We start from the raw sequence: 25703 nt of genomic DNA, 5'->3' as shown, positions 1-25703 counted from the left end.
ACTAATTGCAATTATAAGCTGCAGTGTTAGCAAGTGTGTGTGTGTGTGTGCGTATGAGTGTGTCGTGCGCCTGTCATTTGTGTTTGTAGATTGCTGAGCTCACAAATCTCTCACTTAATCCTGATTGGAACATGAACGTTCACACACAATTAATTAGACTCTCTCTCTCTCACAGACACAGTCACACACACACACACACACACACACACACACGCTCACTCACTCTTTATCTCTCCCTCTAACCTGCACAGAAAGCAGACAGAAATTAGAGGACATCAAATTCTCCCTCACACACATTTGAAAAAAAAAAAAAAAAATGTTCCCAAAAAAGGAAGTCACTTGGACCAAGTTATGACACACATGCACACACACGCGCGCACACACACACGCAGTAGAGCACAGTAGTTACATTTATATGCTCTTAAAAGACATTTGTGTTTTGATGTGTGTGTGTGTGTGTGTGTGTGTGTGTGTGTGTGGGAGTGAGGGAGTCCCTAGGATTTTCCAAAGTCCTTATTAGGTTATTGAGATATTCTGGAGATAGGAATGAAGTGAGAGTGAGACAGCCTGACACAGTGTAGAGGAGAAACAGAGGGAGGAAGGGAGAGATGGGGGAAACTCCCTGTGATGATAGAGAAGAGTTTAAATGACACAGAGGAAGGTCTGACACACACACACACACACACACAGGTTTGCACATCTATTCTTCCTAGGACACTGGATTGATTTCTTTTCATTTGAACAGACTAAACAAACCCCCAACCTTCACCATAACCACCATCACATCACATCTTAGCCCTAAAATTAACCAGTGCTCTAAAAAAGACGTTCTTCCTCAATAGGACCTGGTTTTGGTCTACATGAGGACTACTGGTCCTGATAAGGACAATATTTATGCCAGATAATGTCCTAAAGAGGTCACATACACACACACATGCATAGACAATTGAGCACAAATGGAGAGTGGCTGCTTTTTATAGCTTTGTCAGCTGTTTTGAAACAGCTCTGTCCAATAAAACGAAGTATTATCTTAAACATTATTTGTCGAGGTCCTGTTCAGTATCAGGACAGTGATGCACACAGTGGTGCAGTGTTTAGCGGCGGCGCCTCGTGGCAAAGAGGTTCCTGGATCAAATCCAGGTTCAACCAGGGTCTTTCTGTGGCGAGTGTTAATGTCTCGCTGTGTCAGTGTGGATGATTCCACCCACAGTCTGAAGACATACAGACGGATAAGTTAACTGGAGATTCTAAATCGACCATCGGTGTCGATGTGAGTGTAAACGGTGATTTGTCTCTGTATTTGGTGACCTGTCCAGGGTGAAGCACGCACCGATGACCCTCGGAGATAAGCAGTAAAGATTAAACATGGATGGTCTGTTTGTCTTCTCGGCGCAGAGAAGACAAACAGAATGGTTGTCGCTGTCGTTCTTCACTGTCTGTCCTGTCTGAGCTAAAGCTTCTCAAAGGAAATAGACGTATTATGGGAGGAAACAACTCGGCAGCATTTAAGATTAATTGTATGACACAGCACTCGAACCTATAATGACTGAATTAATAGCTAAAGATGTATTAACAACGAGAGGTGAGATTTGATTAGCTTTATTAACTGTTGAAAAAAAAACAATTCCTCTACTCATATTTTAAATCTTATGATGCCTGTTTGTCTCAGGTTGTTGTTATGACTGGGGATTTTCTTTCATTTCCACAGTTGTGACATACGGTTACTGACATTAACTTGCAAATGTTAAACTGCCTGTGTGTGTTCTGCCTGAGGTAGTGTGTCTTATCGCTTTAAAATGATGAATGAAGATATTTTGTCTTTGTGTTCCCACGAAACAACGACCAGACACTGTGGGTTTGGAATGTGTGAGGAATCAAAAGCTTTAGTGAACACAATATGCTCAAGGTTGAGACGGAATATCAGCCAGGCATGGTGGCAAACGGAACACTTAGTTTTCATAAATATCAGAGAGTGAAAGCCAAAGAGACACTCGGATATAAATTGGGAACCTTGTAGTCCATGTAAGAGCGCGAGTGTGTGTGTGTGTGTGTGTGTGTGTATGTTTCCCTTAGCGTCCATAAAATCAGTGTGTTTTGTTGAACAGAGCACAGAGCATAGCTTATTAAAGAGGCTTGGCTGACTATTGTTGTGGTTTCCCGCTCTGGCCGACATCATTATCAGCTTTGTCTTTAAAACTACCTCAAGTAAACATTACCCACCTCCCACGCACGCACGCACACACACACACACGCACACACACACACACACTTAGTGTTGAGCTGTTCCGTACATAAGTACATACAGATACAAAAAATACACGTGTAGTATAGACATGAACTTGGATAGATATCTATATATATAGATATACATACAAGTTCCTGCATGGCACCTGTAAAGCCTTGTTCATACTTGCGCGTGTGATGTGGCGCGGGGCTCCGCAAACGGCGCACAGAGGCGTTCATACTCACCATGTTGTTATTGCAGTATTCGCCGCAACGACAGAGGGCGTACGACCAAAATATTCAACTTGCACTGCCGATTAAACGTACGCTGCCTAGCAACAGTAGTAAACAATTTTCCGCATGGAAAATGGTCTCAAAATTACTGTCCGTCTATCTCTGTTTCACGTATTGGGACAAACAGGGATTTTCCCTCTGGGTCACCACTCTTTCTATGAGCTCGTATTTTGCCCTTCACAAAGCGATCCCTCTTTTTTTTTTCACGTCCTATGGCAAAAACCATTGTCTTTAGGTTAAAAATCTCCTTCCATGAATACAAGGTCATGCGACTGTCTCGATGCTCTCGGACAGCCGACAAAGTTACAAAAATTCAGAGGTGCGCGCCCTAGCGCCGCGCCACCCTTTGGAGATCGCGTGCACATCGCGACACAGGATATGACGTCGTTGTTGGTGCGCGCCCGGCACACTACGGCGGGTAAGAACGAGGCTTGAGAGTCGGCTCATCTAAGGAAGCCGAACCAAAAGACCAGAATCTTTGAAAAGTCTGACTTTCCATCACTAAATTCCATCCACCAGTAATCTGTCCCACACAAACCCACCATGCATCTACACACACACACACACACTACAGCACACACTTAATTTTCCAATCCAAATGCGTCGCTATGGCAGGTTTTGTTTCTGAAAAGAAGGGAAGTAACTTTACAACTTCCTGTGTGTGTGTGTGTGAGTGAGGGAGAGTGAGACAGAGGAAACATGCTTTGTTGGTGTCAAATGTGTGCCATTCAACAGAGTGGCTCTATGGGTAACCGCAACGCACTGACAGCTTTATTTACCCTGCTGGACACTTCAGCATGAGTATGTGCATAAACGTTGAGAGACCACATTATAAATAGCACATGGAAAACAAATGACTGAAAGACTGCATTCAATGGGGGGGTTTATTTTTTTATAGTTCCTTTGTCACACTTGGAAAACCAGTCGCACCGTTGAATCATAATCAACACTGCGAACTCCAAAAATATTTACATCTACTCCTGTGCCTGTGACATGTTTAATAAGTGGCATAATTGTATCATTTCCAGGATTTCAAACATGTGCACTGGTTTATAAATGATCACCGATATTACAGACATGACGTGATATGGATATTTCTAACCTGAATAACAAGCCAAAGGAGCTGTCTGGTGATTACTCGTATTACTCTTGTGCCAAACTGCCAAACGATGCCACATATCTTCTTTATGCCTTGTTTATAAGCTGTAACTTTCTCTATTTGGACATTAAGTGTTCATTTTATGAATACTTGTTATCATGAAACAGCAGGGACATGTGGATAATTGAGCTCTGATCGGCACCGTTTTTGTGTCATGGTGTATTATGGTCGGTATTCAGAGCCAAAAAACCTGCAGAATCATTTCTTTTTTTGAGGAGGTGAGCATGGAAAATGCTGGTGAGACAAAGCCAAAACACAAGCTAACTTGATTAGCCCAAAAGGAAAAGTGACATTCTCCAAGAACAGAACGTGAAGTTGTGTTTTGGCACATTCACTGGAAAAGGTGTCTGCTTTTACGTGCCTCAGTTTATTTATTTTTCGTAAAATAATCTACTCCTTTATCTTTATTTTTCCAGATTAAGTTCCTCTGGGATGTTTGAACCCCTGACAGAGGCTCAGCGGTATAGTAGAGCTGGAATCTTGTTTACAAAAGGCACCAGATTGAAACGGGGAGGGGAAGAGGATTTGGCATGTGACGGGGGAGTGATGGAGAGGAGATCTGTCACAGCTGCTCAGATTGAACAAACTTGTTTTTAATGGTTTTTAGTAAAGTCAGATGGAGGGCGTCTCCGTGGAAACACAGATGTACACACAGCGAGTCGGCGCGCGTGCACGTGGGTGCGAAAGCGTGCTTTGCGTGATGCACTTGTGAATGCTGGCACGCAAGTGTGATACTACTTCTGTCTGTTTGAGTGTCTGCGGTGGTATTTCTGTCTTTGCGAGGACCAGTTTGACATTCCGAGTATAGGCTGAAATTCAATTTAGTCCAAGAACTAGCGCCGCACTGGCAGTGGGAGTCGAGGAAAGAGTAGCAAGTGTAAATTTCACGTTCAAGGTGCCACTAACACATGTTTCCCAGCACATGTCCCCCTCCTTAAACCCCACACTGACATCACTGTGAGTATTATGTTTAGATCGAGACGTGATCGAGTACAGACGTGCAAGGAGCCGCGGCTCACTACAAACAATGTAGGCTACTGTGTAATATCAAAGCCACTCGCACACGCACACTGTATACTGTACTGACACATACAAATCAATACAGTGTGTGTCCAGGATGTGAACTATTTCCCAAACACACTCACTTGCACACACACACACACATTGGCTATTGGTCTGGAAACAATCTTCTCCACCCCTGTTGGTTACCCAAACATTGCGTTGCCATGGCAACAAGGACAGCGCACTGTACAGCCAGCATGTTTGTCATGGGGAGAGAAGAAGTATATATGTGTGTGTGTGTGTGTGTGTGTGTGTGTGTACACGTGCATGTGTGTAGTGGACAAAACAACACAGCGGTAGAGAGAGAGCTGAGGATTCAAATAAAGATTAAAAATGTAGTTCATGGTGGATGAATTATACCTGTATCCTCATCACACGTGTGCGAAAAAATGGTTTGTGTGAGTCTGTGAAAATATGTATCTAAAAGTTCAAGTGTGTGTCTGCGTGCTTTCCAGCGAGTTGGTCATCTGAGAGGTTTGCCAGCTTCCACGGAGGAGTCACCATTCCCGAAATTAGGCTGGAAAAAGACTTCCACATTTCCACTCTTCTTTGTCTGGAAATTCTTCATTTTTTTTTTATTTTGCACCTAAATTTGACCTCGTTCTGTAATCAATCGATCGATTTAAATCGGCAACGAATTCGGTAATCATTAAATGAGTTTCAAGTCTGAAACCTTTGAGTTCAGCTTGTTAAATGTATTATTGTCTGCTCTCTAACAGATAAATGTGAGTATCTTTATAATAAAGTAAATAGTTTTTAGTTGCAGTGTTGCTTTGGAACCGTCCGACACTTAAATGCTGCAGTCGTCTGTGCTCATCTGCTATTTTCTAACTGCAAAAGTCTCGCTAAAAAGATTCCCCATATGGAAATAATAATCTAATCCCTGATCCGGCGTTTGCCGCTGCATTTATTACCGCGGCTCAGTTGGTTTTACTGCATCATTTTTTTTAACTTAAGGAGTTACGGAGACTGCAGTGAGATTTTAATGTGGATATTGTGTGGGTGCAAAGTGAAGAAGTGCATGCTGCTTCTCAGCATGAAGACCCACACAGAGAAGGACCCAAGCAGCATGTTGGTAAAAATGACTGTATCACAGAGTTTGTTTATCTCATGTAAATCTGTAGCAGAAATCTCCAATGAAGAACTCCCTTTGTCCTTCTAGTCTATTGGTAACAGGCCTTGAATTAACCGACGCAACTGTATTTAGTTCGCCGGTGAGAAAGTAAACCCTGCTATTCCCTGAGCCCCTCCAGTTTATCAGCATAAAGCACAAGTATGTTACTCAAGGGCTCCACCTTGAGGCAGGGGATGGTTTCACTCCATTATTTGCTGCAGTGCTGCTGTGTGAGCGTGCACTGACAGCAGCCTGTTGGTCAGGAGCTTCTCCAGGCCAGGAGACGAAAACTGTTCTCCATCTGCTTTATGAGACGGTGATAAATGGGCTCATCTGTAGTGTAATGAGTTAACCCCTGATATTTGTGTGTGTGAGTGTTTGTATTTCATATTTTTAATGGATTAACCTCGACTGTGTTTGTATTACACAGCTGACAGATTAACCTGTGACTCTCATGTGTATAATTAGTTGATTCGGATGCAGGTGGTGTGTGCCACCACTCGCTCTGGGTGCCAAATATGTCTGTCTGTGACTGTGTATGTGTAGCTGTGTCGACAGGAACAAATGCAGACTCACCCTCATGTATTATTTGAATGACAATTTGAATGGCAAAAAAGGTGCATACATGTTATACATCTTACTTGATAGATACATCACAGCTTCAATTTGAATAAATGTGTAATTTATTACCGATAGTAAACGTTAAAGGACCAAGGCCAAAGGCCAATTAATCTATTTAACTGATTATCACAACGTTGTGATTGACAGATGGTAGCTACCTCGTGATAAGATATGCAATAGATGGTCCACAATACCAATAGTATTGCAGTACAACAATTCTGTGAATATATTGCAAGACAATCATTTAGTGATACATAACAATATCTGTCTAACTGAAGAAAAAATGTCTGTGAAAATGTTGTGCAGAATGTCTATTTATTTACAGCATAGAGTACAAAGTGCATAAAGTCTATGTATTGAACGTGGATAGGGCATTGCTTAAAGCGGAACTAGTTTTTTAGTGTGTATCTGCGTCATTACCTTGGTTATGAAGCCATGAAGTTTCGAAAACAAACAGTTCAGCCACTGCTGAGAACGCTGTGTTTTATTGTAATCTCGGGCTCAGCGAGATCTCTGAAAATCCAGTTATAGTTACGTAAACAGCGGTTCTCCGGAGCAGCCAATCGTCCTGCTCCGGGCACTAGTCCGGGCACATCCAGTTGCGTACATTGAACCGCAGAAGAAGAATAACGTCCGTTGTGGAGGTGTTTCACGAGCGACAGTGTCTTCTGACTCTGGTTCTGACTCCGGGTCAAAGTCATAAAAGGGACTGCGGCGGGGAGTCGTGACAAAGCTATTTTTAAACACTGTTAAAACAATGTTTTGATAATGAGGAGCAGTGCATCCACCGTTCCAGAAGGGGGAGCTGCGCTGCTGAGAGCGGATGTGCCGAATGTCACTTCCGGGGTACTGGCCAATCACAACACAGTCTGTCTTCTCAGGCGAGATTTACGTCTGAAATAGCGAGGCTGACAAGTGCTTCAAAAAGGACAGATTTCTTTCGGCTCGTTTCCAGCAACTAGGAGGTTTTTGAGCATAAAAACAAGTTAATATATGTAAGTAGACCTCCATAACTAACATATATGTGCAACAGGACCACTCTATGTGACCTTTAAAGGTAAAGTAAGGTAAAATTTAGAATTCTGAGTTCCCGAGTTCCCTCCGAAGCCATGCCTCCAGAGCACGGGAACACGCATTGCTTCTTCACGAAACGCGTTGGTTTTACACGGATTCATGTGCTCTCTGCAGCATCGCTAGCTTTCGGTACTCTGTGGTACTTTTCGGTGCCGACTTTTAGCTTTTTTGGATACTGAAAAACAACAAATACATTCAAAAGATCACAAAGACGTAGAAACAGAGGCACCAGGGCATCACTTTGCAGCCCTTTCTGGGCTTTCAGTTGTCCCCTCAGTTGAAACGCAGCACCAATGTTCACTTGTTGTCTTCTGAGCATGTGCACAAAGAGCCTGTCCGTTCCACAGATGACTGCCATTTTTCATTAATTGGGGTGTTTACCTTTAATGTAGCTTTTTTCCATTATCCCTCTGTTAACTCCCTCTTCTTTGGCCAGGTGACTTCCACCCAAGTTTCCCTAATTCATTTGAACATTACATTACGCAGACATGGAAAGTGCGAGTTGGCCTTAAGAACCATGACGTATAGTGAGTTCCCCAGTTTTTGAACGGAAACTAGTTGGCATTTCTCATTTATTTTCCCACTGATGTTTCAGAAAACTGTTTGAGGCCTGAAACTAGGTCAACCGGCTTCAAAATAAATTGTGGCCGTTGAACATTTGATTGTGAGCAAATCAAAGTATTGGACATGGAAATAGAGAGCATTTTTATTTCCAAAAACCACACTGATCAGATCTGTTTTATAAGGGATAACGTCATCATGGCTGTTTGCCATGTTGACTGTTTGAAGAGCAGTATGTTGGACGATGTAGTGGCACAATTACCCGGAAACATCAAAGTATATTTACTACAGAATGATTTGCAACACAGAAAGTCAACTTTTTGGAGTCTGGCCCAGTCAGTCAGAGACTTTAATCTATATAAAAAGCTGTGGAGTAACCTGAAGAGAAATATTTAATGCAAACATTTTAAGATTATCTCTGATCCACAGCTACAAGGTATTTGAGGGGCTTGCTGCTAAAGGAGGATTTAATTCAAGAGTTCATTTATAGTTTCGTAGCAGTGGCACATGGTCGTCATGGAGACATTTGACGTCGATGATCAGAATACATTTATTTAATTTGAACAGAAAAAAACAGCTGTGTGTGTGTGCGCGCGCACGTGTGTGTTTCTATTTCCTACCCTATAGGCCAGATTATGAGTATTCTCTGTGCAGCTGTCTTTGTGATTGCTGGTAGTGGATTTGGGTCAGAAAATGGGTTTTGTTCCAGACTGGAAACACAAGATAAATACACACAAATTTGCCCACAGGCTCCTTTTCTCTCTCTCTCTCTCTCTTTTTCACACACACACACACACACACACACACACACACACACACACACACACACACACGCGCGCAAACACACCACGCTCCACAGCTCTGTGACCTTAACCATTAGCCTCCCTGCCAAATGTGTCCTAGGCCATCTGCGACAATAAATACACACACATTGTCCACAGGATTTGGTGGTTGTTTTCATTGCTACTCTTACATCACCGGTATGAGAGTTTGCAGTGGAAGAGATCGTTGGCTCGTCTTTGTTCAGAATGCTGTTACAGTTTGCAGGCTGGCTCACTGCTGCTTTATTTAATTAATCTGACATGTTTGCATAGGCGATGATAGCAGGACACGGTAGATATTTATATATATGTAAGACTTTGACTTGTGGCTTACTCTTAAGACACAATGTGCCGTTTAATCCGAGCTGATCAGACAGGTTTCTTCACTGGATCTTGTGTTGTTTCAGAGTGAAGTCGTTAGCTGAACTTGCAGCAGCAGACATTTTTATTTTGGTGATACAAATCCATCCCTTCTTCATTGTTATTTTCCTGCTCTGCCTCTCAGGTCATTGCATCTAGTCTGGAATTTTTTTTTTTTTCTGTCCAATGTGTCAAACTTATAGTCTTATATGCTGATCTGCTCAGCTTTGAACACCTCAGCATATCAGTTCACTTTTAATCCTGCCAAATATTTAATTTAAGCACAATAATCAAAATCCTAACTAGAGCTAAAACACCAGTTTTGACATTATGTAATGTCATAACTTTTTGTTTTATGTTTTTATGAAAACTGAAATCTTGAATTGGCTGAAAAGATGGTGAACTTGGTCTGGTTTCCCACAAGACAAATAACATAAAGTATTTACATTTTCATTTTATTATTATTATTATTATAATTATTATTATTATTATTATTACTTTTTTTTTTAAAGGGAGCATGTTCTTAATACTACGGAGCCCCCGAAGTGACATGAGAAAAAAAAAATTCAAAGTCGAGATCTCGAGTTTCAAATTTGAAAAATGAAAATGAAAATTTCATTGAAAAATTATGAAATTTTTTTTCAAATTTTTTGGGAAAGTAGAGATATTGAGTTTTCTGAAAAATTTTACTTTTCAATTTTTTTTCTTTTTTCTTATGTCACTACAGGGGCTCCGTATAATACTTAATTTCCAAACCTGCTGGAGCCTAAAGGTTTCTTGATTCTTTGTGATTTGACATTGTTTACTTGTCAAAATGACTAATAGTCTTGAACTTTACGGCTGCTGTCAAAATTCATTCAGTATTTGCCATAGTATGCCTTAAAAAGTGAACGTATATTATACGTTCACTTTTTAAGGCCTGATGCTGGGGTAAAAAGATTGTATTGAAGATTTATCAGATAGTGAAATAAAAATTGAAAACATTAGGATCTTGTGGGAAAACCTACAGCTGCTCTTTTCTGTTTCCTCTTGGGTATCCAGTTTCCAGCTTGTCTTTTCCTCACTTTTCTGCCTTGTCTCCTTCCCTCTTTTCCTTCCTCCCTCTCCTCTTCCTCCTCTTCCTCCTCCTTAGTAAAACCATCAAGGTGAAAATAATCGACGATGAGGAGTACGAGAAGAACAAAACCTTCTACATAGAGATCGCAGAGCCACGTCTGGTGGAGAGCAACGACACCAAAGGTCAGGAAGGGGGTTGAGCCTCATGAACTTTGACCCCAGAGTGTTGGCCATTTTGTAAGGGCTGCATGTTCTGCAAAAGAAGAGGCAACCAGGAGGAGATTCAAATACTCTTTCTGTTGTGCTTCTGCACCTCCTTATGTCTCTTTATCATACAACAAGAACATGCAGCAGGTTGGATCACCTTATCCCACCACATCCACCACTCCACCTCGTGTGTTTGTGTGCGCTTGTCTTTTTTTTGTGTGTGTTTTTATTTACATACCAATGCCAACCATCATGCCATGTTCTTTGTTTTACATGCATGCATTTACCACCTCCCTCTTTGTGTGTGTGTGTGTGTGTTTATTTGCATGTGTGTCCCATACAGGAAGACCATAACCATTAGGATCTTAGACCGTGAGGAGTACAATAAGCTGTCCTCCTTCTACGTTTTGCTTGACATCCCCCAATGGAGACGCAGCGGAAAGGAATGGACAGGTGTGACAGCCAATCGGCTTTGAGAACGCACTTAATGAGGTTTTATCCTGAATCAACAGGTCAATGCTGGGGCTTAAGTCCAGGAAGTTTATACAAAAGAGCATAAATTCTCACTCCAATCAACTCATGAAAGATTCTGGTCTTGTAATTGTTGATACTGTGCTGTTATTTTACCAATGTCTTTACCAAGCAAGAGATCACTATCTCAATACTGATGTTTTGTCCCAAATATACTTAGGTTGAATCCCAATTCCACCCCTTCCCCCTTCTTCCCCTTTATCGGAGTTCCCCTTGGCCCTAAATACAGAGTTGAGGGTGCTAGGGGTAAGAACGTTCCCCTAAGAAATGAGATAACCCTACTACTACTAACTAACAGATGTGTTTTTTATGGACAATGGAGAATTGGTCATTGTTTTATTATTCACACACAACTGTGTTTTTGTTGATCACACATGACAAAGAAGAATCTAATGTTTGAAAGAGCCCTTTTTTGCATGTTTGTTGGGGAAAATGATCAAAACACTTCGACTTAAGAGCTTTAAGTCCTTACCCACTCCTCAGATGAGCTCTCTGAAAGGACAACACTAGGGTCCAATTCCAATTCCTATCTTAACCCTCAAGCTCAACCCTTGATCTTAACTGACCCTCAAAACCAAGTGTTGAGGGTTATTTTGTCACTTAGAAATGGGACACCCCTTAAATGCAGATACGTCTTCAGACTGTGGGGGGCAGAATAACGCGAAAGCTGAGTCCAGTCTGTCAACTCCAAAAAAGAAGAAGAAGAACACATTTACGTCAGGATTATTTATTTATTATTTTATTTCAGTCAAGTTATTAGGTTGTCAGTTAGTTATAAGATGATACTCATACAAATACCACAACCACGGACATATTCAGCTGACAGTTACCACACACCACGGCTTATTGAAAAGTAAACCATAGCAAACCATCGCGTGTCCGCACCAGCCGGCTATTGACAAAAGATCGTAAAATAAAAATAAATGTTACACAACAATGACGTCAGTAATCCATAATATGGGACTAAACTAAGATAATACAATGGTTTTCATCATTTTTATATTTCTATTAACAAAGAAAATACTTCATTTGTATCGCACTTGCTTCGCTGCTTTCGACACCATCTTTCTCATGTGAAAACACGCAATGCATTCTGGGTAGCCCTTGCTTCCAAGGGTGGTCTCAGAAAATCTCAATATTGAGGGCAATACAGCCCTTAAACTTGCCCCTAAACTAAATTTTTCTGAGAATCGGGACAGCACTTGCACTAGAGGGAGCGCGCATTTTTGAGATTGAGGGTTAAGCAAGGAATTGGAATTCACCCTAAGTCCAGTGTTTCAGTATCTCACGAGCTCACTCATGTTTCAGAGAAACAGGGTTAATTACTTGACCTCAAACATGACGTTACACTTCATACAATTCATTTTCAGTCATAATGTATAATGCATCACCATGGTGCAGACATGTAAGGAAAACAAAATGCTATTCTGTTTAAACTAATTGGACAATGGTTTGAATGTACATCTGTTTACATTGAAAAGTTACACACTACAACTTTAAAACGCATCAACTCTCAATTCAGGCAAATGTATTCATGTTCCCCAAAATCAAGACCAACAAAAAGAGGACAGTAAACAGAAGGTAAAGGTGCCGCAATTCCATGAATTCTATATTTTTTTAAACAAAGCCAAGTAAAAAAAGCTCTTTACACCAGGCAACACTACAAGAAATACAGTCAAAGCATGAGCTGCTCCCTGATGGCTTGAGCTTTATCAGACCTGTTGATTTGGGATTCACTCACTGGGGCAAATCTGCTGTTCCCTTTTCTACTACTACTCAGTTTTTTCTTCCTTTTTTCCCCCCGCACTATTGTTCCTGTGCTTCTCCTCAGACGTCTACAGATAAACCTTAATGGGAATCACACCTGTCATCTCCTTTCTTCTCCTGTCCTCGTCCTCTGGCCTGTCCTCTCATTTCCCCCTCATGCAACTATTCTTACATAATGAGCTGTTGTTTGAAATGTTTCCACTGCTTTCACAGCTGCTACCACATAACTGGATTGTAGGTTGTTGGCACAAAATGACATGAGCTGTTTGCAGAGAAGAGTTGGATAGAGACGTTTTTTTTTCTAGAGTTTGCTTTTCATACCTGAAGAATGCATCAGGTGGTTCAAATGTATTCACACCAACAGATGGATTTGTAGGACATTTATTTGAGAGGTAGAACCTGGGTTGAGTTTTAGCAGGAGGTAATCATTTTTCACATCAGCTCAATAGACAAGAATATTACCTGAAAGTAGCTATGAACATCCATTCATCCTATCCTCCACAGGAGGGTCATGGGGGAGTTGTGCCAATCTCAGCTGACATAGGGCCAATATAGGGATTACAATAACGATCCATTTATTGGCGAAAATGTTTTTACGGAGATAACTCAAAATGAGGCTGTTGCCCCGTACGAGTACACTGCAGCCATTGCAGCCTGTCGTGATCTACTGGACCAATTATGAAATCTTTCACATACACACTGACATTTATAGAAATAGGGTCCCAGGTTGAAAAATACCAGAATTCCCCTTTAAGATTGGCCTGTACCTCACGGGAAGTGGTTCCAATGAGTGGCTCAGAGATACTGCATCATGTTAGCGGCGGTTAGTTTTAGGCAAATATCACAAAAACAAACTCTAGGTGTTGTAGATATAATTGACTTTAAACAATACAAACAACATATGTCAAAAATAGAACAATGTTGAGCCAAACACACAAAACCTTGACTATTCATCAGTTTAATTATTATTAATTACTGAAACAAGGACAATGGTTGCAGAGACAAATGCCCTTTTTCATTATGAATCTTGGTGATTAAAAATGAAACTATTAAAATATGATATAAAATGAGATATAACAAAATAGGTCTTCGGGGAGACAATAAAATATCCCATTAATGTAGTTAAAATGCACAAAGAGGCAGTTTGGCCGATTTGAACCTGCTGCTTCATCTCCCTGATTTTATACTGAGTTTAAAAAACACGTGCCAATTTCAACATTAACTAATTAGTTTTCACACAATCACAGACAAAGAAAAGGCACGTTAATGTAAGGTGGAAACAGGTCGTAGCAGCCCACACGCGGCCATTTAAATGGGAGTTTTATGCCCTTGTATTTGATTGGCCTCAGCTCATTTAGAGCAGCTCCACGTCTGTGTCTCTCTCTCTCTCGCTCACGCACAGAAATAGCGCGTTAATGGCAGCTTGTGTTTATCAGGCGCCAGCAGTTTATAGTGATGAGAGGGATCAAAGACAAACGCTGGATATCACATTATCACAGTCTGGAGATCAAACACACCTCCAGAATACACAGACACACACACACAGACACACACACAGGTGCACTGTAAAAACTAGTGTTTAATGAACGCATTTTGTGAAATGATGCATTGGTTCACTCTGTGCCAAATTGTCCCTGCAACAATCTTTACAGCCACTGATTATGTGCCGGTAATATCAAATGTGATAAATAGATGTGTTGACAGAGAAAAATAACATGAAGACAGAAAACACCAAAAAAAAAATATTCTGAATTTAGGAGACAGGGGATGTAATCTTCGTATTTGTAGTAGTATTAATAACCATCATCATATCAATAATGTTTGCGCTTACACTGACAAAATGCAAGTACAAAGTGATTCACAATAAGGAGGAACAAATAAATATTCATATTAGTATCAGTAAATCAGCATTTTGGTTGTATAGCTCTTTAAATGCACTACAATAAATAAAAAAACGAGCGAGTACATATTATAATCGAAATGATCCTTGGCAAAATTACCAAATGCACTTTTTCTGAGCGATATTGTGATTGGAGTTAAGCTGCGTCTTGCAACCAGACGTAGAAGGCAGACTTCATGTAAGGAGGTATGAAAACACAACCTTTCTCAATTTTACATATTGTACTCAAAATAATAACTGGACTACTTTAACTATACTTCATACCCCAAGTCAAGGTTGGGGACACACGGATATGAATTGCTGACATGCATGTATTCGATTTTTTTTAAATATCTCCATAAAAAAACAACTTTCAAAAATAAAACACAAAACTCATCTAATAGCTAATTGTCTGTCCAGTTTACATGAACAGATGAGGCATGTTAACATTAAACTGGTTGACAGATGAGACATTTATCTTCAAGCATTTATTATATAATGGATCTGTTAAAGGCCTTTGAGATGTGTCTTCCTTTAACATTCACGGTGTGTTCGATTTTACTGATGCTGAGCGATGCTAAATTAACTATTCTCACACACACAAACATGATCAAATAGCCCTGCAGAGAGACTCAGGAATGAAACATTCATTATTTTCAATGCATTCTGGCACAAAGTGACATGTTTCAAGTTGGCTCTTAAGCATCCTGCTCCAGAGACAGCAGCTGGAAAGCAGGCAGGGGACGCACGTTCACTCTCTAATGTTGATTAATCTGTGAATTGAGCCTCGCGATGCTGATTCTACGAAGAAGCTTAACATTTAGAAAGTGTAAAGAGGGAAAGAAGAGAGTCAGCTTTTCGTTTGTTGGAATCCACTATTAAGCCTCGTTTCATCCTCCATCCAAACCACCTCTTCAAATATTAGAGACGATAAAAGCTTAATTGTTGTTTCATTTAGTTGTATTTTGCTGTAAGCAAAAGGAGTCTGATGGAATGAATGCGCTGACTAAACAAGCAGTGGATCTGGCATTTGCTGTGCTGATATGAGGAGTTACACAGTGTAATGATATAATGATGGAAAGGGAAATGGAGGTTAGTTCAAGCGGCAATTTATCTTGCAGCTGTTTGACTTTCCTGAGAGGTGGAATGATGTGAATCACTTGGATGGATGTTATTGGAATCAGCCAAATGTTAATCCCCTGCGACATCTCTCATATGAACTCCAGTTTTCAAAGTTTTGCAGTTTACCCATCATCACCATGTTGGATTTTATTTGACACCAGAAAACCGTGTTTGGATAACAGGGCGGATCTCACAGCACGAGGACCAGCAGGTTATCACACGTGATATCTGATTTCAGCCAAGATTTTCCTGGTCCTGGGGACCCACTGACCCTGCATGTTTTAGATGTTTCCCTGGTTCAATGTGTGAAAATGAGGGAAACATCTCAAACCTGCAGGGCAGTGGGTCACCAAGACCAGGATTAAGAAAACCTGCTATAGCCAACTTTTTTTTGTCTTTCGTCTTCTCCCTATGATCAACATATTAGATTTGGCAGAGATTCTTACGCCTCACGCCCTTCCTGACGCACTCCTCCATTTATCTGGGCTTTGGACACTAGAAGTGCATTTTGTCCTCTTAACAATGAGCAACAGGGATTGAAGGGATCTTGCTCAGAGGAACTCCAGCCCTCGACTTGGCCCAAACCGGCAACCTTTTCGGTCTCAATCCAAGTTCTATTTGTGCTTGGCTATGGGCTGCCCCTTGTGTTAAAGCCAACTCGTGTTATGTAATGTTAAAAGGCCTGTGTCATACTATCTGCAGATCTGTGCTGATTAATTTTGTCATCTGTCCACTTTTGCGATGGTCTGTGTGGACCCTTTGTGAACGAGCACACTTCCAGTGCAAACCCAAATGAGCTTTCTCCCACTTTCTAATCCAGTTGGTACTCTTTTTTTGGTCAAAAAAGAGAGCAAAGAAGACAGTGACCGTGGAAACTTGCTTGCGGTTATGCATGTGGTACCCACTCATACAATTTAACACAACTACAAGGACATAAAAATGGGGCTGAAGTCCTTGTGAGAGCTCGCCACTGCTGAAATGTAAAATCAAGTACACATGCACCAAAATGTAGAGAGTGGGTCTTTGCTTTCAAGTCTTCAAATTTACATTTCCGCATTTTAAGTTTGACTTTTATACAGTTCTGTCAGATAACTCGTGTTTAAAAGTTACATGAAGTGGGAAAACACAGTTGAGTTTGACGTCTAGGCTCCCATTTCATCACTGCCCGCATGAGCAACGATCTTAAACCCCCCGTTGAAGCCCACAGGTGGATGCTGGTTTGGTGATGAGGCAGAGATGCTGTAAATTGGCAGAAAATGGAATAGCAGGGACAGAGAGATGGAGTTGCAGTTTAAATAGACCAAGTGTGGGTTTGATATGTAGTGAGTAGTTTCTAGCTTGTAGGCTTGACTACATTAAGCAGGCAGGGAGTAAACTTTCAGACCAATGTGAAACCAAATGCCTGGCAACTCACTCACTCATCTAATGCCACTTTATCCTCCACATGAGGGTCGTGGGGGACACTGGTGCTAATCCCAACTGACAGAGGGCGAAAGGAAGGGTACACCGTGGACAGGTCGACAGCCCATCACAGTGCCACATAGAGACAAACAACAACTCACTTTCAACCTTACCCCGGATTTCCACTGGACGCGTTACAGCACCGCTGACGTGCCGCGGTTCTGCTTCGTCCTCTGCCCGGCGTCCATCCCCACCGGGCGCGTTACGGCAGTGGCGCGGTGCCTTGGGAGCCAGCGGTATTCGCGGAAGATCGCGCGATAATCTCGAACGGACGCGAATTCGCTAGATCCCGCGATAGACTGTGTGTATAAAGGAAACAACAACAACAACAGCTTCTTTTCATTCTCCGACGTGGAAGAACTGTTGATCTGGTGTCATAAATGATTTTATGTTTCTCCACTTCAACAATCAGTCGTACGTTATGACTCTCCGAGACGCTCCGATTAATTGACTGTTGACCTGGTAGCACCGGTCACGACGTAATGTTGATGTGAAGTTGTGGCTGTAACGCGTCCAGTGGAAATCCAGGGTGTCCACTTTGCATTTTGCAGTTCTGAATGTTTTTGGACTGTGGGAGGAAACTGGAGAACCTGGAGAAAACCCCCCCCACATACAAGAATAACATGCAAACGCCATGCAAAAAGGCCCTTGTTCCGATCAGGTTGCACAGACGTTTCTTCTTTCTGCAAAGGAAAGAGTGCTAACCTGGCAAATCAGTCATTTGTTAGAATTAACAATAATTGTATTTGTTGAAAAACAATTGCATCCGTGAATGCAGAAAATATCCCTTTTTCAGAACATTAATCTTCAATGTATCCTTCCACTCAATCAGCCACCGCCTTTGAAAATCCCCTGTAATATTTAGCCTACATGTTCTCATTTGTTCAGGACAGGAGAAAAGGCTTGTGATTTACTTTTCCATTAACCTATTTCATCGTCTTCTATTTGTGTCTTCCGTGTCCTAAAATGCCTGTCACCAACCTCTGGAGAGCAGGTGTGAACTTCTATCCAACTATGGTGTGTGTTTGTACAGGTGTAGCCTGATATTTAGTATTTGCAGGTGCAGACAGATATATCCAGTCAGCTGACGATGTGTTGTTAAGGCTGCATGGGGGACATTATATTGAGTCATAGAATGACTATGTTATGTCATTAGAAATTAAGGAAATAGTTTTAAATAACTGGCTTCAGTGATAATAATGGTTCAGCCAGTATATTCACATTTGAGGGTCCACAAACTGTGTTTTAGTTTTGGTCAGTTGTGCCACACCCAATAATGCAGCTTGTCACACGTCAGCACAGAAGAGGTCGGCAAACACAGGAAACTGCTGCTGTGGGTAAAAAAACATATATATGCTGAATGTTAACAAACTTAAAACGTCTTGTGACTCATTAAAAGTGTCTTGCTCTGATGAGAAGAAAACCAAGGGACTCCAGTGGAGACACATTCAAATATGGATGTCTAAAAGTGGAGGGGAAGTTTAAGACAGATATGCTAGTGTGGATCATTTTCTCACAGACGAAGCAAAACGGAAAACTTCATCCAAGGTTAGCACACATTGTTGGTAGATAAAATGTTTTACAGTCCTTTATTGTAGGCTTGTCCTCTCTTCTCATCATGTGATCGTTCTTTACTTCTATTGCTGCTGATACACAAAGTTATAAAACAGACAATATTCAGTTATGTAGGGTATAAGAGCAGCTTCTTTCATGTTTCAGAAACTGAAGCCTTGCAGAGCATGGTAACCATGCTACAACGTTTGAGTTGGGATTGCAGCAGGGCTGCAACAGTTATTGGAATACAAATCAATTACTAAATAAATCATCAACTATTTTGTAGGGCTGCAACTAACGATTATTTTGGTTGTCGACTAATATATCGATAATTTTTTCAATTGGTCGACTAATCATGATTATCTCCGTTAGCACCTATTTTAGACTTTTGTTTAACCTACATACAGTGGACTTGCGTGTGCTCTAATAGCACAACATTTATCACAGTTAAATACCTGAAACAAAGATTTCTTACAGCTTTAATATTGATTTAATATGCTCCAAATCACACAGTTGATAAGTGAAAGAGGTTTACAATTCATTATAAACGCTCGTATCGACAGGGGCTGAAATTAAGTATGTCAAAGCAGATTTGCCTGTAATTCACTGATTACTGCCGTAAAGTACGCATTAACGTAAGTGAACTAGTGTTCGCTAAGCTAGCTTCTTCCATGATCTTCCGACTGATAGACGTACGACACAAACGTATTATATACTTGCATCATAGGCCGATGGTTAATTAATAAATGAGCATGTGGTTTAAAAACATCTACGTGGTATCAACGTTATTTGGGAACTCACTTTCTCTGCGGTACGTGATGATACGGCGGCTCCGGGGTGTCGGTGTTTAGGGTGCTCGTGCATCGCCGCCGTGCTACCGCGGAATGAGCATTTAACGTGTTTCCCTGGTTTATTTTCAGTGAAATGTTCCCAAACTTTGGGTCGGAGTTTTCGTCGAGACTCTTCGTCGGTTCCCACATAATTTGTGCGTTCTTCTTCTCTGCTTCCTTGCCGGATTTAAACAATGAGCAATACTGCCCCAGCACTTCCTGTGTGTGTTTGTTGACACTGCAGTTAGCATGAAGCAGCCGGTGTGATTTACAACAACACGACGCGTCAATTTTTTATTTTTTTATTTTTTATTTAATCGCTGCAGCCCTACTATTCTGATAATCGATTATTTGGTTTTAGAGTTCTTTTTAATTTATAAAACAAGCCCTTTGCTTTCTTAGCTTCTTATATGTGGATATTTTCTGGATTCTTTTACAAAGAAATCATTAAAACTGAACGTTTTTCTTTTTTTTGTTCAAACCAAACAAATACCTGATTTGAATTGCGAGTTGCAATCTCAGTTAGCGGTTGTATTGGTTTTACAACGTATAACGCCTGTATGAATGAAAATGCATGTCTGGGTTTTGTTCCCAGAAGACGTTGCAAGTGATATTGCAAGTTTTTAATTCAATCCAGAGGAGGCACAAGACAACAGGAGTTAGAGTTCGAGTTCACTGATCCTGTGAACCTCTGTCAGTCATGTGGGTGAGGGACTGAGCTGCGTGAGGAGGGAACAGTGCTGAGAGGGAAACCAGCTAAAAACACACCCGCCCTGCAGAGCCTCGTGACCCCGTGTCCTTGAACTGTGAACACACATGCGTAATATCAAACACACACTGGACCCTCCATACATTGTGACCACATACATTCATATATGTGAATCTACTGTATGTGACAGATTGTGTCTGAGAGCAGTGTCTTCTCATCCTCCCTCTTCTTACTTCCTTTCTCTGTCCTCTGCATGTGTTTAGTCACACAATCGTACACACACGTAATTATTAACCCTGACATTAATTAAGACGTGGCAAAACAATATGTCCGCTGGTGAGTTCACCAAGGCCACCTTTATTTAGTGCATTGCAGCTCTATAAAAACAAACTAATAGATTATTCTGTTATTGTAAACAACACTGATGATACATATGAATGACGTGTTGTAAAATACTATTACCATTAAGCAGATTGCCAAACGATGTAAATCAAATTATTTCATTGATATGCAAATGTAAGTGGGCAACGTTATTAGCAGGGAATAATGTCGCTGTTGTTTTGTTTTATATATTTGTTGTGTATTTTATTAGAGCAGATCAGAGCCTCCTGTCTTCTAACTTCACCCACTCACCTTCTTCTGGAGGCGCATGTAACTGAAGTGAAGTGATTTACTTTCCGTTTTGCTTGTTTTACATCCTCTCACATACACAGCCTCACCTCTTGCACATCCTTGTTGACCATCTTCCTCTTGCTCTGCGTTCTTGCTTTCTCGTTCCTCCCCTTCTCCTCTCCTGTCCTCTCTGGGGGACAAGGGCGACTACTTGAAAGCCTGTCGTAAAAGTTCCACTTGTCCTTTCTCCTCTTGCCCCTGTCCTCTGGGATTTTTTAGAAGAGTGACAGGGTAACAGCTCCTTCCTCCTCCTCCTCCTCCTCCTCCTCCTCCTCCTCATCCCCTCGTTGCCTGCTGTACTGTTTAATCTTGTCAAAGGCCAGGTTCTCTCCTGTCTTCTTTCACCCCACAGCTGCTCATCACATCCTTTACATCATGTAGAACTTTCTTCCGTCTGCTGCCCCAAATCTACTCCTTCACCTACACCTTCCTTCTTACTTGTTCCTTTTCTTCATCTGCCTCTTTTGATGGGACCTGAATCCACCAAACATGACAGGGTGGTCTCCTCCTCCTCCTCCTCCTCCTCCTCCTCGCTCCCTTCTGCATTGGTTGTTCTATCTTTTCTTTCGTTTTTCCTTGATCTCTGAAACCTCTCCTTGTGTCCTTCTTCCTCCTGCCACCTCCCATCACCTCTGTGACTCATGGCATGTGTGAAAAAATACAGACACACACAACATTTTGTCAGCACATTAAATCCCACTATCACTATATATTGATGCGTTCAAGAAATTCTAACTTGGGCTTGAAACACTTTCTAATTAATTACAAATAGAGAACTTGATTTCCCTTTTTTCCGGCTTAGGGTTTGCCAAAGCAGATCACCAGAGAGGAGTTTGAAACTCTCAAACTCACGGCCTGTGGGCCACATTTGGTCCCCCCAATCAATTTAATATCTTGATATCAAGTTATAATTACTTACTTCTGTATATTTTTTTATGTAATATATTAATTTTGCATCATAAAACCTTTATATTGTAAACTATATCAGTCCATATCAACAGAGAAACCTTTATTTTGAAATGCTGCACTTCACTTGACCGGTCCCCTACTGGCCACACTCGATACTCATTGGCCCCCAGGTCTTTTGAAAGATATACTACCTAGAAGTATATGTTCATTTTGTAAGGCATAAGAGTCACACTGGTCCTCATACAGATAGAGGAACATGTCTACACACACATACAAACAGACATTTATGGGGTGGGTTTAGTGGGATAGGCTGTTAATTGAGCTCATTAAATCACAATTACATGATTTGTAAAGGCTGATGTTTATGCTTGTGTGTGAATCAAATTCCCTGTTAATTCAAAATGCAGCTTAAAGTGAACCATGAAGGACATTGGGTTGGGTTTCAACAACTCACCTGTGTATAGTATGTAAAACACACTACAGGTGTAAAGCATATGTTTCTCAATGGATAAACATCACTAGTGGCCATTTATAATCATGCTATACCACCACATCGAAATATAATGATAGAAGTAAAATGATATAGTGTTAAAAAAAAAATATCTCAAGGACAGGTCAATGAGTAAAGCTCATTTTATGGTGCTTAGAGGGCCAAATGTATAATTTAGCGATTAGATATGAACGGTTTGCTGCAGCAGAAAAAAAAAAAAACACAATGTCACACAGGCTTTAATTGTAGCTATTAGTATTAGTGGTGGGCATGAATAATCAATTATTCAATTATTCTTTGGATTATGAAAAGGTCAATCAGCTAATGTGAATATTCATGCGTATATAAAAAAGAGACTGGTGATTGTCCTCGTTGTCACAGGGTGTAATTTTTATTTACTTGTGTAAAACACATTTTCTGGTATACACACTGACCTTATCGGGACCAGTCGTCCTCATAAAGACCAAAACATGGTCCTGATGAGGCAGAACATAATTTGTGAGGGACAGTGGCAGTTGCTGGCTCTTTGAAACAGGGGAAGCTCATTTCAGGCCCAGTAATTTATACACAAATTCTTACATAAATTCTGCAAACGAACAAGGAAAACTAGATAATTATGTTAAACTGAAATGCTTTAATACTGCTTTTATTTACAGTGTATACAAATGAAAATGGGCTATGGTGTAAAAGCTGCGCTGAATTGATACAGGTTTGAAAAAAAATTATGAAAAACAAAATCCGTAAAGATTATATAGGGTATATTTGTATTTTCACTTTTATTTATTCAATTTATCAGGGGTGGATGAGTTGTAAATACATTTAGTTGTTTATATTCTTAATTTAGGCTGTAGTCTCGGATAGTAATTTGTAGTCATTTATCCAAAAGTTACTTTTCATCAGCCATTTAGTTATTTAATGAACGGGCGAGAAAAGGAGTAAAGACATTTATTGTTAAAAATATATGATTTCAATCATTCATTCATTCATTCATTCAAAGAGAAAAATACAATACGTATGTGAAAAGCTAAACATAAATAATTTCAAGAAGTGTGCATATTCACTCACAAATTAGTGTGCTTGGGCTACCTCCAGTTTCCTCCCACATCCAAAAACATGCATAATGTTAATTGATCACTCTAAATGAGTGAATGGTTGTCTCTGCCCTGCGATGGACTGACCTGTCCGGGGTGTGACGCAGCCTTTCATGTCAGCTAGGATTGGCACCAGCATCCCTGTGACTACCATGTGGAGGATAGAGCAGTAGACAATGAATGGATGGGCTTACATGGAGGTTTCCAGCACAGTATCAGATAGCGATGCTCTAGTAGAAAAATGCTGGATTTAATATAATATAATATTTAATACGAGATCTAAACTGATGTTGCACCAAAGTTGGTTTGTTTTGGCTGCAGATGAATAAGTCACTCGTGAGCCCTGAGCTGCTCCTCAGCTGAGGTGAACAAATGACCAATGAGCTGGTGCAGACCCACAATGCACTGCATTATAATGAAAGGCAATTGTATGGATAACCAAACCATGTCCTCTATGGAAAATCTGATCAGGGGCCTCTCTCTCTCTCTCTCTCTCTCTCTCTCTCTCTCTCTCTCTCTCTCTCTCTCTCTCTCTCTCTCTCTCTCTCTCTCTCTCTCGCTCTCTTTCTCCCCTCTTTGATCTCAGCAGTGAGTTGTTCAGGCTTTACAGTGAATTTCAATCACTGACACACACCATGAAGAAGAGGGGGGAGGGGTTTATGGGAGATAGAGAGCTGGGGATAATGAGGTGAGAGAGAAATGGGAAGTATTTTCATTAATTCTACTGCAATTATTGAACAGTTCAAACTCAATTAAATGAACTATGAACATGTCGAGGTATAAATGCAAGACACTTCCAGGGAAGTGAAAATCATGAATCCCTGATTTGAATCAGTTTACTTTAACGATTTAATTTTTTTTTTTAACCAGTGCACAACCAAATGATGGCCAGCGCTGATTATGGGCACTGCTAAAACCATAATACTTAACATAAATTAACTAGAAAAGCACTCGGAGAGCGCAGACCTCCACCAAGGTAGCTCAGTGCAGACAAAATACACCCTTCCCGGCATGCCTGGGTCAGACAGCGAGTGTTGTAAACAGTGATATCGTCTACTGATCACGCCCAAAATTTCCCATGGCCCAATTGTGGGCATTTCCTGAAAATGTAAAGGTCCCCTATTGTGCAAAATCAACTATTTAATCTTTTAGTACTCATATTTGGGACTCAGTTGGCCATACCAGTCCCCAAAATGTGAAAAAAAAAGACTCAGTCATGTTTTAGTGGTTCCACTCTGTGTAAGTATAGGCGATAAAACATGCGATGTTTTAACCTCCCTCGGAATGACGACATAGCACCACATATGTTGGCACCCCGCCAGGCAGAGTACTTCACAGCTCCACCGTAGCTCCCCCTTGTGCCTGTGAAATACGAGCGTGCAGGCGAGGGAGGAAGAGTGGCTGCACAGCGGAGCACAGTGTTTTACACAAACTTCCAGCCTCAGAGGATTTTTGTGTCCAGTGGATATATTTTATTTATGAAAAAAATGTTCACAAGCTTCACGAGCCCTTTGTTGTTGATCGTGTGTGTAAATTCCTATGCTGGAGGGACACCTTGAACGCACCAGTTACGTGCCTGCGGTTAGCGAGAGGCGTGTGTGGATCGGTGATATGAGGAGCATGCGTTTGAAAGCACTGCAGAAAGATGTAGATGTTGTCCTGCATTTCTTCTCAACCAAAGGCTGCCTTTCTGTCGTGTTTCCACGTTCTCTCCTCGTGTTGTTGATCCACACACGTCAGTTGGAGCCGCAGTAACACTGGTGCGTTCAGGCTCTTTTTCTAGCATGGGAAAAATTACATACACGCCGTGTTACGACATGCTATTGTGCTTCATCCTTATGATATTTTGACTAAAGCATGACACAGACATGTTCATTAGGGCATCAGGACCTAGTTTAACGGGTTAATAGGGTATAATATGGGACCTTTAATCTCAATCCGTGGCTTTTTGAGTTGTGTTGCCAACAGACAGACAGGCCAACAAACAAACTCGGGCGAAAAAACATATACCTCCTTGGCGGAGGACAACAATTACGGTCCCAGTAGAGCTGATGTAATGTCAGCATTTTTATACAAATGTCTAACGATTATCTGAATCTGTTAAAACACAACCATGGCACTTTCCTACATGTTTGT

General features: G+C 41.0%; 1 protein-coding gene across 2 annotated transcripts in view; it reads left to right on the top strand.

Moving 5' to 3' along the window:
• The window catches only part of slc8a1b (solute carrier family 8 member 1b), a gene marked incomplete at both ends in the record, with an annotated part of 119087 nt that overhangs the window by 70229 nt on the left and 23155 nt on the right, over nt 1–25703 (top strand). Inside the window, one exon of one of the 2 annotated variants that reach the window (XM_083898127.1) lies at nt 10896–11005. In XM_083898127.1, coding sequence (XP_083754253.1) covers nt 10896–11005 — 110 coding nt within the window. Of the gene's footprint in view, nt 1–10421; nt 10541–10895; nt 11006–25703 lie in introns of both variants that reach the window. The other variant, XM_083898126.1, reaches the window with a different exon arrangement.

The sequence above is a fragment of the Microchirus variegatus genome (genome assembly GCF_963457635.1).
Source record: "Microchirus variegatus genome assembly, chromosome: 11".
Lineage (NCBI taxonomy): Eukaryota > Metazoa > Chordata > Actinopteri > Pleuronectiformes > Soleidae > Microchirus > Microchirus variegatus.
This window is presented reverse-complemented; position numbering and strand designations above follow the sequence as displayed.